Source organism: Pteronotus mesoamericanus, unplaced genomic scaffold (genome assembly GCF_021234165.1).
Source record: "Pteronotus mesoamericanus isolate MK-2021 breed Mesoamerican mustached bat unplaced genomic scaffold, CSHL_Meso_final scaffold_371, whole genome shotgun sequence".
NCBI classification, from domain to species: Eukaryota; Metazoa; Chordata; class Mammalia; order Chiroptera; family Mormoopidae; genus Pteronotus; species Pteronotus mesoamericanus.
This window is the reverse complement of record NW_026555314.1, coordinates 2,000,981-2,019,853: the sequence shown is the minus strand read 5'-3', so window position 1 is coordinate 2,019,853 and position 18,873 is coordinate 2,000,981. Positions and strand designations below refer to the sequence as shown.

Sequence of the window (18,873 nt, the reverse complement as noted above, 5' to 3'; positions counted from 1 at the left end):
CTCACCTTCCTCCTTGGCCCTGTACTGACGCAACTCCTTTCATGGCTCACAGACAGCACTGGACATTTATCCCAGTTCTGTTTCCTGTTGTTAAGGTGTGTGTTCCAGCTTGTCAAGATATTCCTGTTCCTGCCCTGGCCCGTGGCTCAGTTGGTTGGAGCATTGTCCTGTAGGCAAAAAGGTTGCGGGTTCAGTTCCCAGTCAGGGCACGTACCTGGGTTGTGTGTTCAATCCCTGGTTGGGGCATGTACAGGAGGCAATTGATTGATGTTTCTCTCACACCAATGTTTCTCTCTCCCTTTTTATCTCCCATTCCTTCCCTCCCTTCCTCCCTTCCTCCTTTCCTCTCTCTAACCATATTCTCAGATGAGGATTAAAAATTAAAAAAAAAAAGAAGAAGATATGCCTGTTTATTTCCTCCTGTGTTGTCGATGATCCTCAGGCTCTGAGTCACTAACAGCTGGTGCCCGTGCCATCTCTGTCGCCCGTGATGTTGCTCTGACCAGGATGGGATAGGGCTCCTTTAGCAGATCCCCTGGTGTCTGGTTCCTTTGGGCCTGGTGAGGTCCCCCACACCTAAAAGCTATTACAGTAAACCAGTGTCTGTGTGTAAGCTTTGTGGATGTTCAGGTGTCTTTGCTGTAGTGAAGGTGCACAGTGTCTGGCCCTGACTTGTGTGGCTCAGTGGGTTGGGCGTCATCCCTTGAACTGAGGGGTCAATGGCTCGATTCCCAGTTAGGGCACATGCCTGGGTTCCAGACCAGTTCCCCCGTTCGTGGCGTGCAAGAGGGAAGCAATTGATGTTTCTCTCCCTCTCTTTCTCCCTCTCTTCCCCTCTCTCTAAAAATAAATAAAGTATTTTTAAAAAAATGCTCTGTGTCTGTGGGGCCTATGAGTCTGCTGACCCTATAGAGCATGGCCAGGCAGCAGCTCAGGAGGACAGCTTTTAGGCAGCCAGGAGCCTAGTTGAGCCCCTGGGGAGAGCTGCTCTTGGGCAAAGAGCCCATCTGTGTGACCCAGTCTCATCTTCAGACATCTCAGCACCCCTCTCTGCCTCTCCGTGCTTCACACTGGCTCCTGGCTGCACCTTCTACCCACAGCCTCCACACTCACCTAGTCTGCCTCCAGGCTCTCCTGCTGGCCAGCAAGTGCCCTCTCACCGTGTCCCCTGCCCTGCTCTGGGTCACCCTGTTGGTCCCTGGCTCTGTGGCAGGGTTTGCCTCACACAGCACTCTCCTGGGGGACACAGGTGAGGCACCCTTCTGATGATAGGTCTGCTCAGTCACTTCTCTGGTCGGAAGTGCTCAGTGACTTAGAGCCTACCAGGTGACATTCTCGATGTCTACGTGTGGAGTGCTGGCCTCACACGGGTGCTGAGTCCTTGGCCTGCCAGCCTCACTTCCCTGTGAGTTGGATCTTGAGTCTCCCCCGTGCATCATTCCTCTCGCCCCTCTCCTGTGGTCCCGGTCACACGTCCCCTTGTGCATGCATCTGCTTCACCTCAGGGGCTCTGCCAGCAGGAACCTGTTGCTGCCTCCCATGCAGGCTTGAGGAAGCAGAGGGCAGGGACCCTAAACTCACATGTGTTGAATGAGTTATCCAGCAGTGTGATGGGTCAGAGGCATTTTAATTTTCTTTATACATGAATGCAGATTTGTCCATCTCTTAGTATTTAGCCTCCTTTCTGGGATTTCCTTAAGAATCACAAATCTGATCCTGCAGTCCCGTGTGCATGCTCTTTCAGGAGTCTGGGGTTCGTTTGTTTGGAATGGTCAGAAGGCTTTCTAGCCCAGCTGGACCGGACTTGTTTAATTCACTTGGGTGAGGCAGCAGAGCCTTGACATGTTTGTTCATTTGTTTACCAGCAGTCCCAGTGCTGGGGAGACGGGCAGGGAGACCTGTCCTTCAGGGAAGAAAACAGCCTGTGAGGAGAGGGGCCAGGCTTTGGGACCCAAGCCTGAGATGCCCCTTCCTGTCTAACACATGCACTGTGTGTGTGCGGGCATTTGTGGGCAGTACCATTCCAAGGGAGCTGAAGCTCAGCTGATGTACATGGCTCTATCCCAGCAGAGCATTGACATGATGGGATGGGATTTCATCTTTTATTGTACGTGTATTGGCAAATGTGCTTTTAAAATGTTTTCTTCATGTGTGTGGTCTGTCTCCTGGGTCCCCTCTGGAGAACCTGCACATCCCCCTTTGCCTTGGGAGAGACTCAGAGAGGACTTGTCAGAGAAGGAGAGTTGAGCTGGGATCCCACTGCTCTTAATGCCAGAGTTGGGTGGGGACCCAGGCCATTCAGAGAGCAGGAAGCAGAGGCTGGCCGGCCCCTCAGCCTTCTAATGTGTACCTGATTTTGTGACTTATCCCTAGGCCCTGGCCCCTCTGCCCACTCTTGCCAGTGGTGACTGTTTTGCTTCATAGTGACCGCCTTTCCTGTTCCTTCTTGTGGCCCTCCTCCCTTACTCCCTTGCTCAGCCACCTTTCATCGCTCTGCTGAGCACCCCTCCCTTATTGCTTCTCCTGGACCTCAGTGAGGCTGGCGTGTTGGGGGACAGACCCCTTCCACCCAGGGGCAGTTGCTGTACAGGGCCTCCTGGCCAGGAACTGTGCAGGAGCAGACACATACGTGTGTCAACATTTCTTCTTTTTTTGTCTTTCAGCGAGGATGCCATGAGAAAAGCTGGTGTGGCCCATAGTAAATCCAGCAAGGAAATGGAGAGCCATGTATTCCTAAAGGCCAAGACCCGGGTAAGACTCTGGTGGGCGGAGCCCATGGCAGAGAGGCTCAGGAAAGGGAGAGTGTGATGCAGACTCTGGAAGCCCCTCTGCCTGGGGAGTGGGGATGGGGTGGCTGCTCACTGGTCACAGGCGCTGTCAGCCTTGCCTGCAGCACTCCGTGGGTCTTCCCTGTGTCGATGGTGTAGGTACGGGGAGGTAACTGGGTGCACTCCCAGGATGCAGGCCCAGCGTTTGACCCCAGACCTCACTATGAGCACCCTCCATTTGTGGTCCGCGCCCTGGAATCCTGTAGGGCATTCACTTGGGCCCCAGCTGCTCCTGTAGAAGGGATGAGTGCTCTGAGTAAGAACTGGCTCTTGCCTCAGCGTCAGCTCTACCAGGGGGTCTTCACCTAAGCCCCACAGGGGCCTGACACGTGGCCCCAGAAGAGTTCCTGTCCCCTTTTGTCAAGTGATGAAGGTGGTGCTAGTGAAGATTGAGGCCTTGATCAAGGCACCAGGGGTAGGAGTGTCACTGGTGGAGGAGCTGGGAAAGATTTCCAAAGTGTGAGCACTCCTCCTGGGCTGGCCACCTCCTTCCATACATGCACTTCCCCTAGGGCGGAGCTGTTTTAGTTAGAAATGAAGCAGAACGGGCACAAAGAAGCCAGGCTGCTTGTCTAAGGTCACCCAGCTTGTGCAAGGTGGGACTAACGCCTGGGGCTCTTGTTCTGCACTACACCTTCCCTGTCCTCTTTAGTATATTGGGTCAGCCAAAAAGTTTGTTACATGTTTTCCGTAAAATAAAAGACACATTCTTCATTTTCACCAATAACTTTATTGATTTGGATATTTTGAATATGTCGGCTATCTCCTGCTATTGGCCTCTAGTGGGTAGAGGCCAGGGGTGCTGCTAAACATCTTCCAATGCATAAGACAGCCCCACAGCAAAGGATTCTTTGGCCACAATGTCAATAGTACTTAGAAACTTCTCAAACTTTTGACATTTTCGACCAGTCACAGCACCTTCTCCATGTACGGCAAAAATCATTTTATGCATTTCAGTTGCGTTTTTACCTTTCTTAAAATAATAAAGCATAGTACACCACAAGTGTCACTTATTTTCTTCCATCTTCAGTATTAAAATGACCACACAAAATTTTACCAATTTTGCCCTGGCTGGTGTGACTCAGTCGATTGAGTGCTGGCCTACAAACTGAAGGGGCGCTGGTTTGATTCCCTGTCAGGGCACATGCCTGGGTTGTGGGCCAGGTCCCCAGTTAGGGGTGTGCAAAAGGCAATCAACTGATGTCTCTCTCCCTCTCTTTCTCCCTCCCTTCCCCTCTGTCTGTAAATAAATAAAAACTTTTTAAAAAATTTAACCAATTTTGATAGTTTTTTTAAAAATGCACACTGATATGACAGCTGTCACAATACAGTCTAACAAAATTGTTTTGAATGAAGTTAAAGACATCTAAGCACTACTAGAGCCATTGTACAGAAAAAACTAAATAAACTTTTTGACTAACCCAATAGATCCTGACCTCCAGTCCCCTCTCTGGTGCATTGGGTGTGTTCTGAGCACCTTGTGCCTCAGTACAGTGCTGGAGTTCTAAGATACGCTCATATGTCACCAGTTAAAAGCAAATGTTATTTATGGCCCTTGATTGGATACTTGTTTGGATAAACCACTGGCAAGACACCTAGAGGTGACTTGGGGAAATTTGAGCATGGTCTGCATGCTGCGATGGGGTGAACATTTTGTGAAATGGAAAGGTAGAGATGACTGGCTAGAAAAGGCAGGTTCCAGAACAGAAATCATCTATACAGTTGGGTGTTAAAGGTCAGAGCACATGAGTGTGTATTTGTGAGTATGTGTATGTACAAGGGAGAGCTCTGTGCTCTGGGTATATATAGTAAGCATTTTCTCCCTCCCACCCCATAACAACTTTATTGAGATCTACTTTATATACTTTACAATTTACTTGTTTAAAGTATATGATTCAGTGGTCTTGAGGATATTCACAAGAGTTGTTCCACCATCACCACAATCTAAATTTTAGAACATTTTCTAAGAGAAACTCCATGTCCATTCTGTTATTCTCCATTTTCCCTCGACCCTTAGCCCTAAGCAACCACTATCTGCTTTTCGTTGCAGTGGATTGGACCTTTTTGAACTTTTCATATAAATGTACTCATATGGTATATGTTTTTGTGACTGACTTCCTTTGTTTAGCATAATATTTTCAAGGCTCATTCTTGAATCATGTCATAGCATGTACTCTATTCCTTTTAATTGCCAAGTAATATTCCATCATACGGATATGCCATATTCTATGTACTTATCAGTTGATGGACATTTGGATTGTTTCCACGTTTTGGCTATTATAAATAATGTTGCTATGGACATTTGTGTATAAGTTTTTTATTTTATTTCTCTTGGATATGTACCTAGGAGTGGAATTGCTGGATCATATGGTAACTACATTTAACTTTTTGAGAAACTGTCAGGCTCTTTTCCGAAGCAACTGCATCATTTTACATTCACAACAACAGTGTATGGGGTTCCAATTTCTCTGCTCTTCATCAATACTTGTTATTGTTTGTCTTTTTTAATTATCGCTATCATAATGAGTGTAAAGGAATATTTCATTGTGGTTTTGATTTGATTCTCTGGTGACTAATGATATGGAAAATCTTTTCATGTGCTGTTGGCCATTTGTGTATTTTCTTCGGACACATGTTTATTTAAGTCCTTTGCCCATTTTAAAATTGGATTCGTGGTGTTTTTATTGTTTGACTGTTAGAGTTCATTATATATTTTGGACACAAGTCTCTTATTAGATATATAATTTTCAAATATTTGGGGGATGAGATGATGTTTTTATTGTTTTTGTTAGTTTGTATTGTAATGAAAAGAACTTCGATGAGGGCTTATTGAGCTATTTCAACTTTTGAAATGCTGAACTTGTTGGTTCAGTATTGTTTGTTATATATTGTTTCATACGGAACTACCCCAAAACTTAGTGGTCTAAAGCAATGAGTTATTCCTTCTGATTCTGTGGGTCAGGAACTGGGACAGTTGGAATTGCCCATCTGGCATTCTGTTGGTCTCACTTGTGACCTCTCGTGTAACTGCATCTGGCTGGCAGCTGTGTTGGGTCAGATGGTCCATAAGGCTTTACTCTTATGTCTGTACATTGGTTTTCCTCCCACGTAGTGTGTCCAGCAGCATAGCCTGGGCTTCTTACTGCATGGCAGCCGGCTTCCTAGGAGTAGGAAGTGGAAGCTGCCTGTTCTCAGAAGTCCGAAAACGATCTGTGGACACAGCAGGCCCGAAGGCCAGTGCAGATTCAGGGGAGTAGGAATCACCTCCATCTTTTGATGCGAGCAACGGCATGTGTGTACAGAAGCCAGTGATCGCCAGTGGCCCTCTCAGAGCCTGGCTGCCGCAGAATAAGCCTGTGCAGTGCCAGCATGAGCATCCGGCAGGCAACACTTCCCTCGCCATCTCGGCCTTTGTCTTTCCTCAGCCCACACACTAGACCTTAGCAGTTTCAGTCCCATGTCCTTTGTTTAAGCCGGCTCTATAGTGAATCCCTAATTCCAAGATGAGGCCCTGTTTGGAAGAGAGCTGTGTAAGAGGTGTTGGAATCTCCTGTCTTTTTTACAGAGATAGACACACCGTTTAGGCACTGTGGCCTGGCGCCCAGCTTTTCACTACAGCTCAAGCTCTTCATGGGGCCGCACACCAGTCAGTGTGGCCCTACATCACAGGTGGAAACTGGGAGGACTCTAGGTCAGATGGCATCTGGCATGCTTGTTACCTGCGACCTCATTAGAGCGGCTGTGAAAGAATTTAAAAGGTGGGCCCTGGGGCAAGAAAAGGATGGGGAAGAGTGATTTCTGTTTCTCTGGATTTCAGGAGGGGCTGGGAAGTGGAGGAGGCCATAGAAAAGGGGCTGACCTGCCATTGGAACTCCAGCAAGCTGGCAGGTCCACAAGTGGCCATGCTGAAGGAAAATGAGGTGCTAGAGGGCTGCCCAGGGCAAGGAAAACCCTGAGTACACTTGTCTAAAAGGATTCACCAAATCACCTGGTGTGGGCTCATCCTTCCCGTGTGAATGTGACCAGCCCCCGGTACAGCCCTGCCCGCTTACCATGGTCTGGCTCCAGGTACAATGGCCGGACCCCATTTGTTCCCACTAAGGTGATGTCCCCTTGCAAGGCCCTTTTCTGCGTGCTTCACCTGCGCGAGCTCACTTGACCTCACATTGACCTGTGAAGCAGGTACACTATGTCCATAGGGAGGTGCGGTGTCAGATCCTGGGCCTCCTGTGGAAAGGAGCCTTGCAGCGGGCCCGCAGCACTCAGCCCCCAGTGGTTCCTGAGGGACCCCGCCTGTGCGAGAGTTTCGGAGATGCGTTTAACCTGTAAGAAAGCCCCTTGGCAGCAGTGTGACCGAACTGTGTCCTGCGCCCTTTCCTCCTGTCAGGTGGTTACATCCTGTCTTCCTTCCCTCCCCCTCAGGTCTCCTCACACTGGTCTGGTCCCGAGAGCCTCAGGCAGGAGCAGCTTATGCTGGCGTCCCTGCCTTGCACCAGGGAATGGTGCCGGGACTGCTGCATGGTGGCACCTGCCCACTGGCTCTGAGCCCTCATTCCGGGTGCCATGGGAAGGGCTTTGGGGATGTGCTCTTGAGCCCCATATACTGTATCTTGTGTTTCAGTAAAAATATCTGGTTGCTTTTTAAACCTCCTTCCCTTGTTTTACCTTTTATGGAAATGGAGAAAACTTTACAAATTCTTTTAAGGTATCGCCCATCTGAAAGATGGTCCAAAGCCCTAACAAGACATCAGAGACAGAGGCCTGGCAAGCTCCCAGTCCTCGTCACCTCATACTTGGCCGCCTTGTTTCTTGAGCTTCCTTTAGACAGCCCCCTGCCCCTTCCTTGCTACTTGCTCACCAAAGTGCTGTCCTTCCAGGGGCAGCCTCAGCAGGTGGTCCAAACGCGGGAGCCCTGACTCCAGTGACCCCTCCATTCCTATTACATCATCTTTCCTGCTAGAAATCGGCGGGGCAGCTGGAAATCCGTAGTGCTGACAACATCCTAAGTGTCCTTTGGCTCCGGCAGAGCCTGGCTCTCCCTCTCTCTGTACCTGCCTCCTTGGGTGTGCTCATCACCCAGCTCCGCCTTTCCTGGGACCTTCCCCTCATGGTTTCCCCTGCTGATTCCCTGGCTGAAAAAGTGGTGGCTCAAGTTTGGAGATAGATGAGGGATAGTAAAGATTTAAAAAGTGTACTTAGAGTTTTATATTCATCTGAGACCACTTTCATTTTATTTCCCTTTCCCTGGAGGTATTCTTACGACAGAGCTTCACTGTGTGTCCCTGGGCTCACAGGCGCGTGTCCTGGGGCCGTTCTACCGCAGGTGCCGTGGCTGGGTCCTAGGCCTTGTCTCACTAGTCTGCTGTCAAGTCGACCCTCAGAGACTTAGGAGGAGGGTCATGTGAGCAGGGCAGACAGTGAAGGCTTTGCACCTTTGGGGCTGCCTTGATGGGAGGATGGGCATTTTGAGGAGGGGGAGGATGTTCAGCGCCTGTGAAATAAGATCTGAACTCAGACATCCCTTTGTTGACTACGGGACAAATTTACAGCAGTGATTTCCCGGGAACACCCGGGAGTGGGTGTCCTTGGTTGCAAAGAGCACAATTGGTGGAAGGCAGGCCCTGCTGGGCAGTTCCAGAAACACAGCAGCTGGGACAAAGAGGGCCTTCAGCCGTGGCCTTCACCTGCCACCCTTGAGTGACCCTGTGTCCTCTCCCTTGCCTGTGTTGTAGATTCAGATGAACACAGATCTCCAAAAGCACAGCCAGGGGCACACATCCAGATTTGCATGTAAGTGTGACGTCAGCAGTGAAAAAGCAACAGGCTGGGTATTAAAAGCGAAAGTACTTCAATACAAATAGTGCAAAGACAAAAGCGACCCGCCCATGACTACTTCTGATATGCCTTGTGACCTTAGAACAGCCCCTCATCCCCACTGGACCTACTGTCCCCTCTGTGAAAAGAGGGGCGCCTGAGCTAGCACTCGGCCCAATCGGTGGAGTGTTTACAGCCGGAGGAAGGAGCAGCAGCTTGAAGTCTCGGTGCCCTTGTTTTTCTGTTTCTCTGTGCGTTCTGCTGGCCTGCGGCTGCTGAGCCCTGCTGAGCCCTGACGGCTTTCTTCTGCGAGAGATTCCAGGGGAGGCCCCGCGGGGCAGAGCACCGTCCTTGGTGCGCGGGCGCCTGGGCCCCGCAGCCTTTCAGGAAGAGCCCGCAGCTTGGTGGCAAGGGGGTGGGAAGGGACAGCAGTGGCTTCACTTCTTCATCTTGGATTAAACTGCTTCCTGTTTTTACTTTTAGGACGAATACCTTTCTCTCGTGGCCAGGCTCATTATCCATTTTCGAGACATTCGTAAGTAAAACTTTACATTTCTGGTTGTGATTGCTGTTAAGAGACTGGTCCTCTTGTGCGGTGGAGGCTTACTTGGCCACGGTGCCTGATTTAGAATGTCTGTGTAAAAATGCCTGCTTTCTGGAAAGTTCTTCATTGCTTTGCATTTGATTCTATATTTCCCATCCCCTCCCCCCCCACCAGCCTCAGCCTCAAAAATGCTGAGTTTGGCATAATGGAAATGTTAACCTCAAAGCGGTTTAAACTGGACTGCTGTTTTTGCTTATCCATTTAATCTCCTTTTAAAAAAGGACTGTTGCTTTTATTTCTAGGCAGTTCTTAAGCAGTTTACCCGGGAATAGAAACTTCTTTCCCTAATAGGTGGTTTTATTGGCCCACAGAGGCCTGACCTAAATGTGTGTTCCTGTCAGGCTGGAAGCTTCTGAGTCCAGCTTCCTCAACCCTGCCTCTGGCTCCTTGCCATGGTGAGGGACACCCAGGTCCTACCACATTCCATCTCCTCTGATTCCCCGGGTCCTGCTGTGGCCCCCATCAGCCAGGCCTAGCAGTAGCATGGCTCTTCAGAAGTGAATGTCATTGCATCCCAAGGTCAGGGTCTTGGTGGTCTCCTGTGGAGACAGTGAGTGGTCCTGGATGGCTGCAGTCTCTACAGGAAACGGGTTGGTGGGGCACGCTGTGGTTTCAGGCAGCAGCACCTCCTGTCTGCTTGCGGTTGTTACCATGGGAGATGGGCTCCTGGCGCAGCCTGCCCCTGGAGGGTGCGCTTGGTAGGTCCAGTTGCTGTTCCCACAGTTGTAGAGGCAGCTGCAGATTCATTGTCAGTGATCCTGGGCTAAGGGAGAACCCCAGAGCCCCTGTGTGGCCAGTAGGTTTTGCTTCTTTCCACACTAACTTTTTACCAGGACTGCCAGCTAGGTGAATGTCACTTGATTTCATTTTCTTGCTGTGTTTGGGGAAGTCCTATGGAGTATAGAACAAGAGGAGATGGAAGTAGGAGCCTGGGGAATGAGCAGCCTGGGTGAACCGCCCTGGTTTGTCCTGATCAGAGACTCTGCTTGTTGGGGCTGGGCTGGCCTGTTCAGGGGGTGACCCTGGTATGTTGGTGCACACAACCGTGTGGACTAGGGTGTCCACAGCCGTCTCACTGGTTCCTCGCCTGAGGGTGGACCTGGTGTGGCAGCATCCCACCTGACACTGGGGCCAGCTAGATGTGGCTTCCAGCCTGCCTTGGCCAGCCTCAGTTTCCTCTAAAAAATGGAGATGCCGCCTCACCAGTGTAGGCTGACAATGGAGGTGTCACGTTCTCAGCATCATTCTGGGCCCGTCTTGGGTCCCTGTAGTTTTTGTGTTTGTGGCTCAGGGCATGAGCTGAGACCATGGGCCTGGGAAGGAAGGAGAGCTAGACTGGGCCCAGAGTGAGTGAGCCTCTGCCTGGGGACTGTTCTCTGAGGCCGCAGGTTGACCGTGGGCCAAGCCTCTTCCCCCAAGCCTCTTCGTGCATTGGCACTGCCAGGAGTGGGACACACGTACGCACGTGTGCTCACATGCACACACATTCACTGAAGCTCTGAGGTATGTTTTATCTAGTTTCTAGGCAGGGTCAGCCCAGTTTTAGCAAATGACCTCTGGGCAAATGCTTGTAAAACTGACTTTGGAAATATGTGGTTATATAAAACTTTGTTTACTTTTTTTTTTTTAAATATAGATAACAAGAAATCTCAAGCTTCTGTCAGTGGTAAGAATTTTTCCTTTTTGAATTCTAATTTTTCCCAACCTTGGATCTGGGGCAGCAGGAATGAGATTGCGGATGCCACGTGTGTCTGGGATTTAGCTGTTAACTAGAGGACAAAGTTCGCAGAGAGAGGACCTCTGGCTGGCCGTGAGGATTGTGGAGCTGCGCCCACACTCCCCGTCCCCCCCCTTCCTGTGCCTATAAGATGATGCTGCCCCATTGCATTTCACTTAAATACAGTTTTTGTCCAGCAAAAAGATTATATAAACTCATGGAGTTATTGAGACATTATCTAAAATTTTGAGCTTTCTGGGAGAGAACTGTCATGGTATATTCAGTTTAACAGCATATAGTAGTTCTTAAAAAAGAATTATCTTTCTTAAGTTACAAAGTTTCTTTGTTAAAAATTATCATTATTTTTTAATTTCAAGGCTTCATCACACATAGGGGGACCCTGTCTGATGATTCAACCTTGGTTTCAGTGACTGAGCTGCCAGTGAAGGAACATAGGTCCAAGGTGACCAAATAAACTCTAGTCTGTCAGGAAGAGAGCCAGCCTACCGCATATGTATGCTAAATGCCCATGCTTGCCCCAGCTGAGCTAACTGCACCTGCCTGTGTGGGCCCCATCTCCTCTCAGGGTCTCTTTGCATGAATAGTGATTCTCAGCCAGCTGGGGGCCAGGTGGGATTAGAGTACAGGGCCAGGAGGATGTCTGGGTTCTTGGCATTAGAGTTAGAGTCCTTGGGTACCCAGTTCTGTAGCAAGGTGCCTAGGCCAGGCCACACCTCTCTGCAGCTAGATGTTTGCCATGAGCCTAGACTCATGAGAGTGTGCGCCCAGAGCATGTGACGAGAGCATCAGATTCCTCGTCCCCGTTCAGCATTGATCATCGAGCTGAGTCTGCAGACCCGGCGGGCTTGACGAGTGTTGTAGTGCTCCTTAGCTCTCTCTGGGCCTCTCCTTCATGCCTTGACTTGTTTGGGTATGGTGGCCCTGGATATCGGAGTGTGTCCCGAGAGCTGTTCCTCAGTGGGGGTCCTGCACGTTAGCAGAGGTCGCCTCCTGGTGTGCAAGGAGACGTGTAACCTCCCTGGAAAAAATCCGCCCCCCCAAACCCTGCCCCATGTTCTTGTTTACTTGGAGAAGGGCCTTTGTGTGCTCACCCGGCAGGAAGGTTTGTACAGCCAGAAGGGGTGGGGGCCCCCACCTTCCCTGGAGGGCAAGTCTGTCCCTCAGCAGCAGGATCCTGGTACAGGCCAGACTGGGAGTGTGGGGCATGCTCCCTGCCCAGGAGGGCTCTAGAAGAAGTAGAAAACACACAAGGCGTTCTACTCCCCCTGACAGGCAGTTGGGGAGGCTTCCAGGACATTGGCCTCTCAGTTGTTGGGACTTTGAGTTGAGCCTGGAGGCAGCAGGAAGTGTGTGTTCCATGAGGTCTGACAGCCTTCAGAGCCTCGCCCGATTCAGTGGGCACTTCCCCGAGACGTTGTGCCTTGTGTTCCCACAGACCCGATGAATGCACTACAGAGCCTGACTGGAGGACCTGCTGCGGGAGCAGCCGGAATTGGCATGCCTTCTCGGGGACCAGGACAGTCCCTAGGCGGGATGGGAGGCCTTGGCGCCATGGGTCAGCCAATGACCCTCTCCGGGCAGCCACCCCCTGGCACCTCAGGGATGGCCCCCCATGGCATGGCTGTTGTGTCCACGGCAACTCCACAGAGTGAGTACTGCACTTCTCAGAGAATCTGCTGCTTTCTTTGGAGGCAACGTGCATTTAATCCTTTGCTTAAGACGCTATCCCGGAACTCATGGAGAAGCTCCAAGAAGCTCTTTTTATCTTTGTCGGTATGGAGAGAAAAGTCTCCAAACATTCTGTGGGCTACCAGAGGAGCTGAGTGACACTGAAGCCTTCCTGCTACCCTGGGTGGGAGTGGGGGACCTGGAGGAGGTTGGGGTGTCCTGGGGCTCCATCCAAGGGGCTGTATTGTGTAGCCGTAATGGAAACAGTTATATCTCAGAGTGTTCTTGGTCCTGAAGAAGTGCCATTAGCAACCCACAACCCTGGGACTGCCCCGATCTCAGGAGCCTCTTTGCACTGTGCTGCAGGACACAACCCCTTGTCTTCTGCACTCAGCTGCCCCTTCTAGAAGCTGGACTATAGCTCGGGTCTCCCCATTCTTTCCAGGACCTGTCTTGGTGGACCTTCAATTCTCATAAACATTTATTCAGTACTTTTAATGCACTCCAGGACTGCAGTCTTCAGTACTTCTTTTCCCCTTGTAGAACTTTTTTTTTTTTTTTAAATACTTTGAGTCACAGGAAGTTGCAGAATAGCACAGAGTTCCTATGTGCCCTTCACCCAGCTTCCACAATGATAACATCTTAGTACATCATCAAAACTGAGAAATAAACATGGGCACAGGACTGTCAACTCACGTAGACTTTTCAGATGTCACCAGTTTTTATATGCAGTCTTGTGCACGCACTTACATGTGTGTAGTTCTGTGAGATTTTATCGTGTGTGGACTTGAGTGGCCCTCACCACAGTCAGCATGCAGAATTGTCACGTCGCCACCAGCAAGCTGTTGTATACCTCTTCATAATCACACTTGCCCTCCGACCCTGAGCCCTGGCAGTCGCTGATCTGTTCTGTGTCTCTGTAATTATGTCACTTTGCCAGTGTTATATCAGTGGCGTCATACAATGTCTGACTTTTTGACATCATTTTTTTTCCACTCAGCATAATGCCCTTGAGATCCTCCAAGTTGTATCAATAATTTGTTCCTGTTTGTTGCTGAGTAGTATTCTATGGACTGAGTGTACCAAGTTTATTTATCCATTCACCCTTGAAGGACATTTGGGTTGTTTCCAGGTTGGGGCTGTTAGAAATATAAAGCTGCTGTGAACACTCGTGTACAGCTGGTGGTGTTTCGATGTATTTTTGTCATGTTGTCCTTACAGTAACCCTATGAAGAAGGCAGTGTCTTTGCCCTCTCTTGGCTGCCTCTGCTTTGCCCATTGGGTAGTGCGGCCTAGAGCTGGGGTTGAGCCCAGGCTGCCTGCCGCTGAGCACCCTGTACTAGCATTGCCTTGCTCTTCTCAGATGCCACATGTGTCCTCATTTTGACCCACTTCTGCACTGGAACCTTCCATCCACAGACATCCCCTTCCTTCTCGGGTCTTCATTCTCTTCTCTTTACTGATGTCTTGCAGTCAGACTAGTTCTTCACTCGGTTCTTCATCTTGAGCTCCTTTGTCCCTTTTGTCTTATCAGCATGCCTGATACACATACAAGGTAGCTTATGGAAGAATGTGCAGGAAAGGTGGTGGCTTTGGCTCCTTTTTACATTATACTCTGGTGTACTGGTTGAATTTCTTTTATCACAAACATATTTTATAATAAATAGTTTTATATGTATGAGCTTAGAATGTCCCCATGATTTGTCCTGCAATCTCACACCTAAGACATTATTTGTCAGTTCAGTGGCGAAAGCTTTGGTATCCTGCCAGCACCCTCCCCAGTCTGACCTTGACCCACATCCTGTTTTCAGCTTCTGAGGAACCTGGTCTCCCGTGTGGCACCAGAGGAAGGTTGAAGTGGGTTCTCCACTTTCTTGCCTTGCTGCTGCCTCTCTCTGAGACCCTCCCTCCCTGCCTTTGTACTCTTGCTGCCTAAACTACCTGAAATAGGTGTCATGGCCCAATACGCATTTGCTATCCCTTTCTCACATTTTTTCCAAATCTCACTTCAAGCCTTAATCCAGTGCCCCCAGAGGGCAGGGCTGTCAGTTTTCGCCACGGCCCTCAAAGTGCAGCGCGGGGTGCGCGGTGGTAGTCTCCATGTGACCAGGGTGGTCGCAGGAAACCTGAGTGCTGACTGCAGATGAGGCTGTGGGCTGGGGTGAAGGGTTGGAGTGAGACTTATTATCACTCTGTACATTTTTGTTCCTCAATGAATTTTATATTGTGTGTGTAAAACCGACTTTAAAAAAATAAGTGCTGTTTCTGGCTGTTTGACAGACTGGGTGCTGAGGAACCCTCCTTCTTCTGGATAACTAGATCCTGGGTAGGCTGCTTTTTGGATTGCTGGGCTCGCAGAAGGTAGGGGACGCTCTTTGCCTTGCCGTGCCTTGGCCCGCTGCAAGATGGGGGAAAGCAAGCCTGGGATCCCTCCATCCAGCAGGATTTGTGCTGAGTCCTGTGGCATCCCCAGCTCCCCGAGAAGCAAGGGCAGATTGGAGGAGAATACTTCAAGATTAGGACTGTGGGAATTGCAGTTAAGGTCAAGCACTGGACCCACAAAGATCAGCAGGCGTGAAAGGAAGCGAAGACACCATGAGGAGGAACAGAAACAATAAACAGATGTGGAAATTCCCAGGGACCGCACACACAGCAATTGTTAGATATGGGCTTGGCATGCTTAAAGAAATAAAGGATGACTTCCAAATGAACAAGCCCTGTGATACTATCAGGAGTGACCAACCAGATCTGAAAAGGAACCAAATAGAACTTGCAGAAATTGAGAAAAAAAATTTTTTGAAAGAAGAAAGTATGGGTGAATAAATGGCAAATTATATATAGCTGAAGAAAGGCCGTGGTTTGTGTGGCTCAGTCAGTTGGAGTGTTGTCCCATAAACTGAAAGATCGCAGGTTTGATTCCTGGACAGGGCACATGTCTAGGCTGTGGGTTGGTCCCAAGTCCCCTGTCAGGGTACATACAGGAGGCAACCGATCAATGTTTCTCTCACATTGATGTCCCCCCACCCATTTCCCTCCACTTCCCTTCGCCTCCCTCCCCCTCCTCTCCTCTCTCTCTGGAATTTAAAAAAACAAACAAACAAAAAACTGAAGAAAGAATTTGTGAACTAGAAGCTACATTTAAAGACATTAAATAGAATGTAGCCCAGAGAAGAGGACATGGAAAATAGGAGTTTGCATAGGTGGAAACTGGTCAAAGTGTACATAGGATCTCTCTGTATTCTTTTTTTGTAGCGCTTTGTTGAGGTATAATTTGCGTACCATATAGTTTACCCATTTAAAGCAAAGCTTTCAGTAGTATTTATTATATTCACAGAGTTGTGCAACCATCACCACAGTCAATTTTAGAACCTTCTCATCACTCCAAAAGAAATTGCTCCACAGAAAATCTTGTAAATGATTGTTCATATCAGCATTATTCATAACAGCCAAAAAAGGGAAACAACCCAAATGTCCATAGCTGGTGAATGGATAAACTAAATGTGGGAAATCTGTATAGTGGAATCCTATTTGGCAATAACAAGAAATGAAATACTGATACATCTACAGCATGGGTGAACCTTGTTATATGCTAAGCAAAAGCAGCCAGTCACAAAGAACACATACTGTGAGACTCCATTAATTTGAAATGTCCAGAATAGGTGAATCCATAAAGGCAGAAAGTAAGTTAGTGGTCACAAGAGGCTTGGCCTTTCGATCATCCAAAAAAACTTAGCCCTCTTCTTTTTTTTCTTCATTATTATAGAGCAGTTCATAATAGTAAGTCTGTAATCAACATGAATGCTGTTCCCATCACATCTGTGCAACCCCAGCAGTGGGCGGGGCAGCAGGTAGTCTTACCACTCTACCTGTGTGCACAGCGCTGGGAAATGGGCCTTTGCCTGTCGCTTGCCTCATACTACTGCGCCTGATTCCTGGGTCTTGTCTCCAGCCCAGCTGCAGCTTCAGCAGGTGGCATTGCAGCAGCAGCAGCAACAGCAACAGTTCCAGCAGCAGCAGGTGGCGTTACAGCAGCAGCAGCAACAGCAGCAGCAGCAGCAGCAGCAACAGTTCCAGGCTCAGCAGAATGCTATGCAGCAGCAATTCCAGGCAGTGGTGCAGCAGCAGCAGCAGCTTCAACAGCAACAACAGCAGCAGCAGCACCTGATTAAACTGCAGCATCAAAACCAGCAACAGGTACCAGGTGCTCTCCCTCCTGTGACATTTGAGCCCTGGACACACACCAACCACTATGCTAGGCGCAGGGGCCCAGAGCCAGCAGCGGATCCTCCTGGCCCCTGGTGCCTCAGCTTCCTTCTTCATAGGCTTTCCACAGAGCCTGGGACACGGAGGAGAAATAGGCCCTGACTTGCTGTGATCGTGCAAGGAGAGCCCCTCTGCCATGCTGGGGTGTCTAGCTGCAGACTTACTGTGTGCTGGGGGCTGACTCACTGGAGGCTCTGGCTTCAAGTGATTCATGCGAGAGTTAACTGAATCAAGAAATGAAAGGAACACTCCAAAATGCAGGAATGCTTGAGCCATCTTTGGGCTTGTTTGGTGTCCAGATGCAGCACTAATCGACCTCCATCTAGTGTCCCACAGGATCATGGCAATGTCAATGAGAAGCCCTGCTTCTAAGAAAACACTTTCTTTATCTCATGGTTTGCAGTCAGGCTCCAGATCAGTTATGCGGCTATTGTTAGGTCCGTTCTTGGTTGAGGGGGAGAGTCTCCGAGGGGACCTCTGCACTTTTCCATCTCCTCCAGGCCTTGGCTCTCTGCCTCCTTTTCCCCAGTGGCCACCCTCCTGGATCTTGGAGGCTTCTCTCCCAGAGCCAACAGGGAATCTTCAGCCCACTTTTCATCCTCATCCTGAAAAGCAGATATTGGCTGTCTTTGTGAGGCTTGTACTGTTGGCCACTGTAGGGACCAAGCAAGCAGCATCACCAGAGTGGCTTCAGAGACCTGCATCACCTAGTGTTTACCCCAGCTTCTATGGTGTTGTACCCTTATGTTACCCTTTACTAAACCCTCCTGATATTTCCCTTGAGTCTTCTTTCATCCTCTCAGGCCTAGATGTGGACCAGCATCTGATGTCTAGGGCATGTGTCCTCAGTGTCCTTCTGTGGGACGTGCTCCCTCTGCCCCATGTGAGGGCAGCCAGGGTAGGCTTCCGGGGAGGCAAGGCTGGCACAGGGCCCAGAGGCTGTTGTGGTGATGGGGTGCTGCTTGTTCTGCCCCTAGATACAACAGCAGCAGCAGCAGCTGCAGAGGATGGCACAGTTGCAGCTGCAGCAACAGCAGCAGCAGCAGCAGCAGCAGCAGGCTTTGCAGGCCCAGCCACCAATACAGCAGCCACCAATGCAGCAACCACAGCCGCCCCTCTCCCAGGCCCTGCCTCAGCAGCTGCAGCAGATGCATCACCCACAGCACCACCAGCCTCAGCCCCAGCCCCAGCAGCCACCAGTTGCTCAGAACCAACCATCACAGCTCCCGCCGCAGTCACAGACTCAGCCTTTGGTGTCGCAGGCTCCAACCCTCCCTGGGCAGATGCTGTACACCCAACCACAGCTGAAACTTGTGAGTACCCGTGACTCATGGTGGCTCATAGTTCTTCCCTGGTATCACGTGCAGCTGGTAGCCATGAGCAGTTTCTGGGGCTCCCTACCTATTGATGGCATGTCTTTTCTTCAAGTACTGGGACTCGGACAGCCCTTCCCCATGCTGGCCTCCACATCTGGCTGAATGAGGGAGTGTGTGTTCCAAGAGCTCCTGCATGGTGCACGGAGGGTGCCCTGCTACTGGGGGAGCGTTCTGTCTTCCAAGCAGCATGGCTGAGTTCGGTGGTGGCCACAGCCATCTTAGCAGTGTGGACGATTAGATGGACAGCAGCACGTGCATTCTCACTCTGGTGGGGACATGTCCCCTCCATTGAGTACCCATGGTGATTTGCTTAGCTGCTCAGAGTTCCTGGTCAAAGACACCTGTCATTACCATATTTCTGAGCGGGATATTAATATAAAAATGTTACTTTCTCTTTAGGCTTCTCTGTTCAAAGCAGATTCAATTAGGGACATTTACACAGATGACAGAATATCGTCACCAATTTAGGAGTAGCTGAATCAAGGGGCCATTTTAATGCTTTTTGCGGGGAGGGGTGTTACTTCTTTATTTTGGCTCACTTCCTTGGTTTTCATGGCTTCTTCTGTGATTCATTGAATGGAT

General features: G+C 49.7%; 1 protein-coding gene across 4 annotated transcripts in view; it reads left to right on the top strand.

Moving 5' to 3' along the window:
- Positions 1–18,873, top strand: part of MED15 (mediator complex subunit 15) — a 53,341-nt gene that overhangs the window by 18,039 nt on the left and 16,429 nt on the right. For 2 of the 4 annotated variants that reach the window (XM_054592816.1, XM_054592815.1), the window contains exons 2-7: positions 2,664–2,751; positions 9,126–9,177; positions 10,883–10,912; positions 12,420–12,632; positions 16,602–16,846; positions 17,893–18,228. In XM_054592816.1, the coding sequence (XP_054448791.1) occupies positions 2,664–2,751; positions 9,126–9,177; positions 10,883–10,912; positions 12,420–12,632; positions 16,602–16,846; positions 17,893–18,228 (964 nt within the window). Of the gene's footprint in view, positions 1–2,663; positions 2,752–8,560; positions 8,619–8,697; positions 8,894–9,125; positions 9,178–10,882; positions 10,913–12,419; positions 12,633–16,601; positions 16,847–17,892; positions 18,229–18,873 lie in introns of those variants that run through there. The other 2 variants (XM_054592817.1, XM_054592818.1) reach the window with 2 other exon arrangements.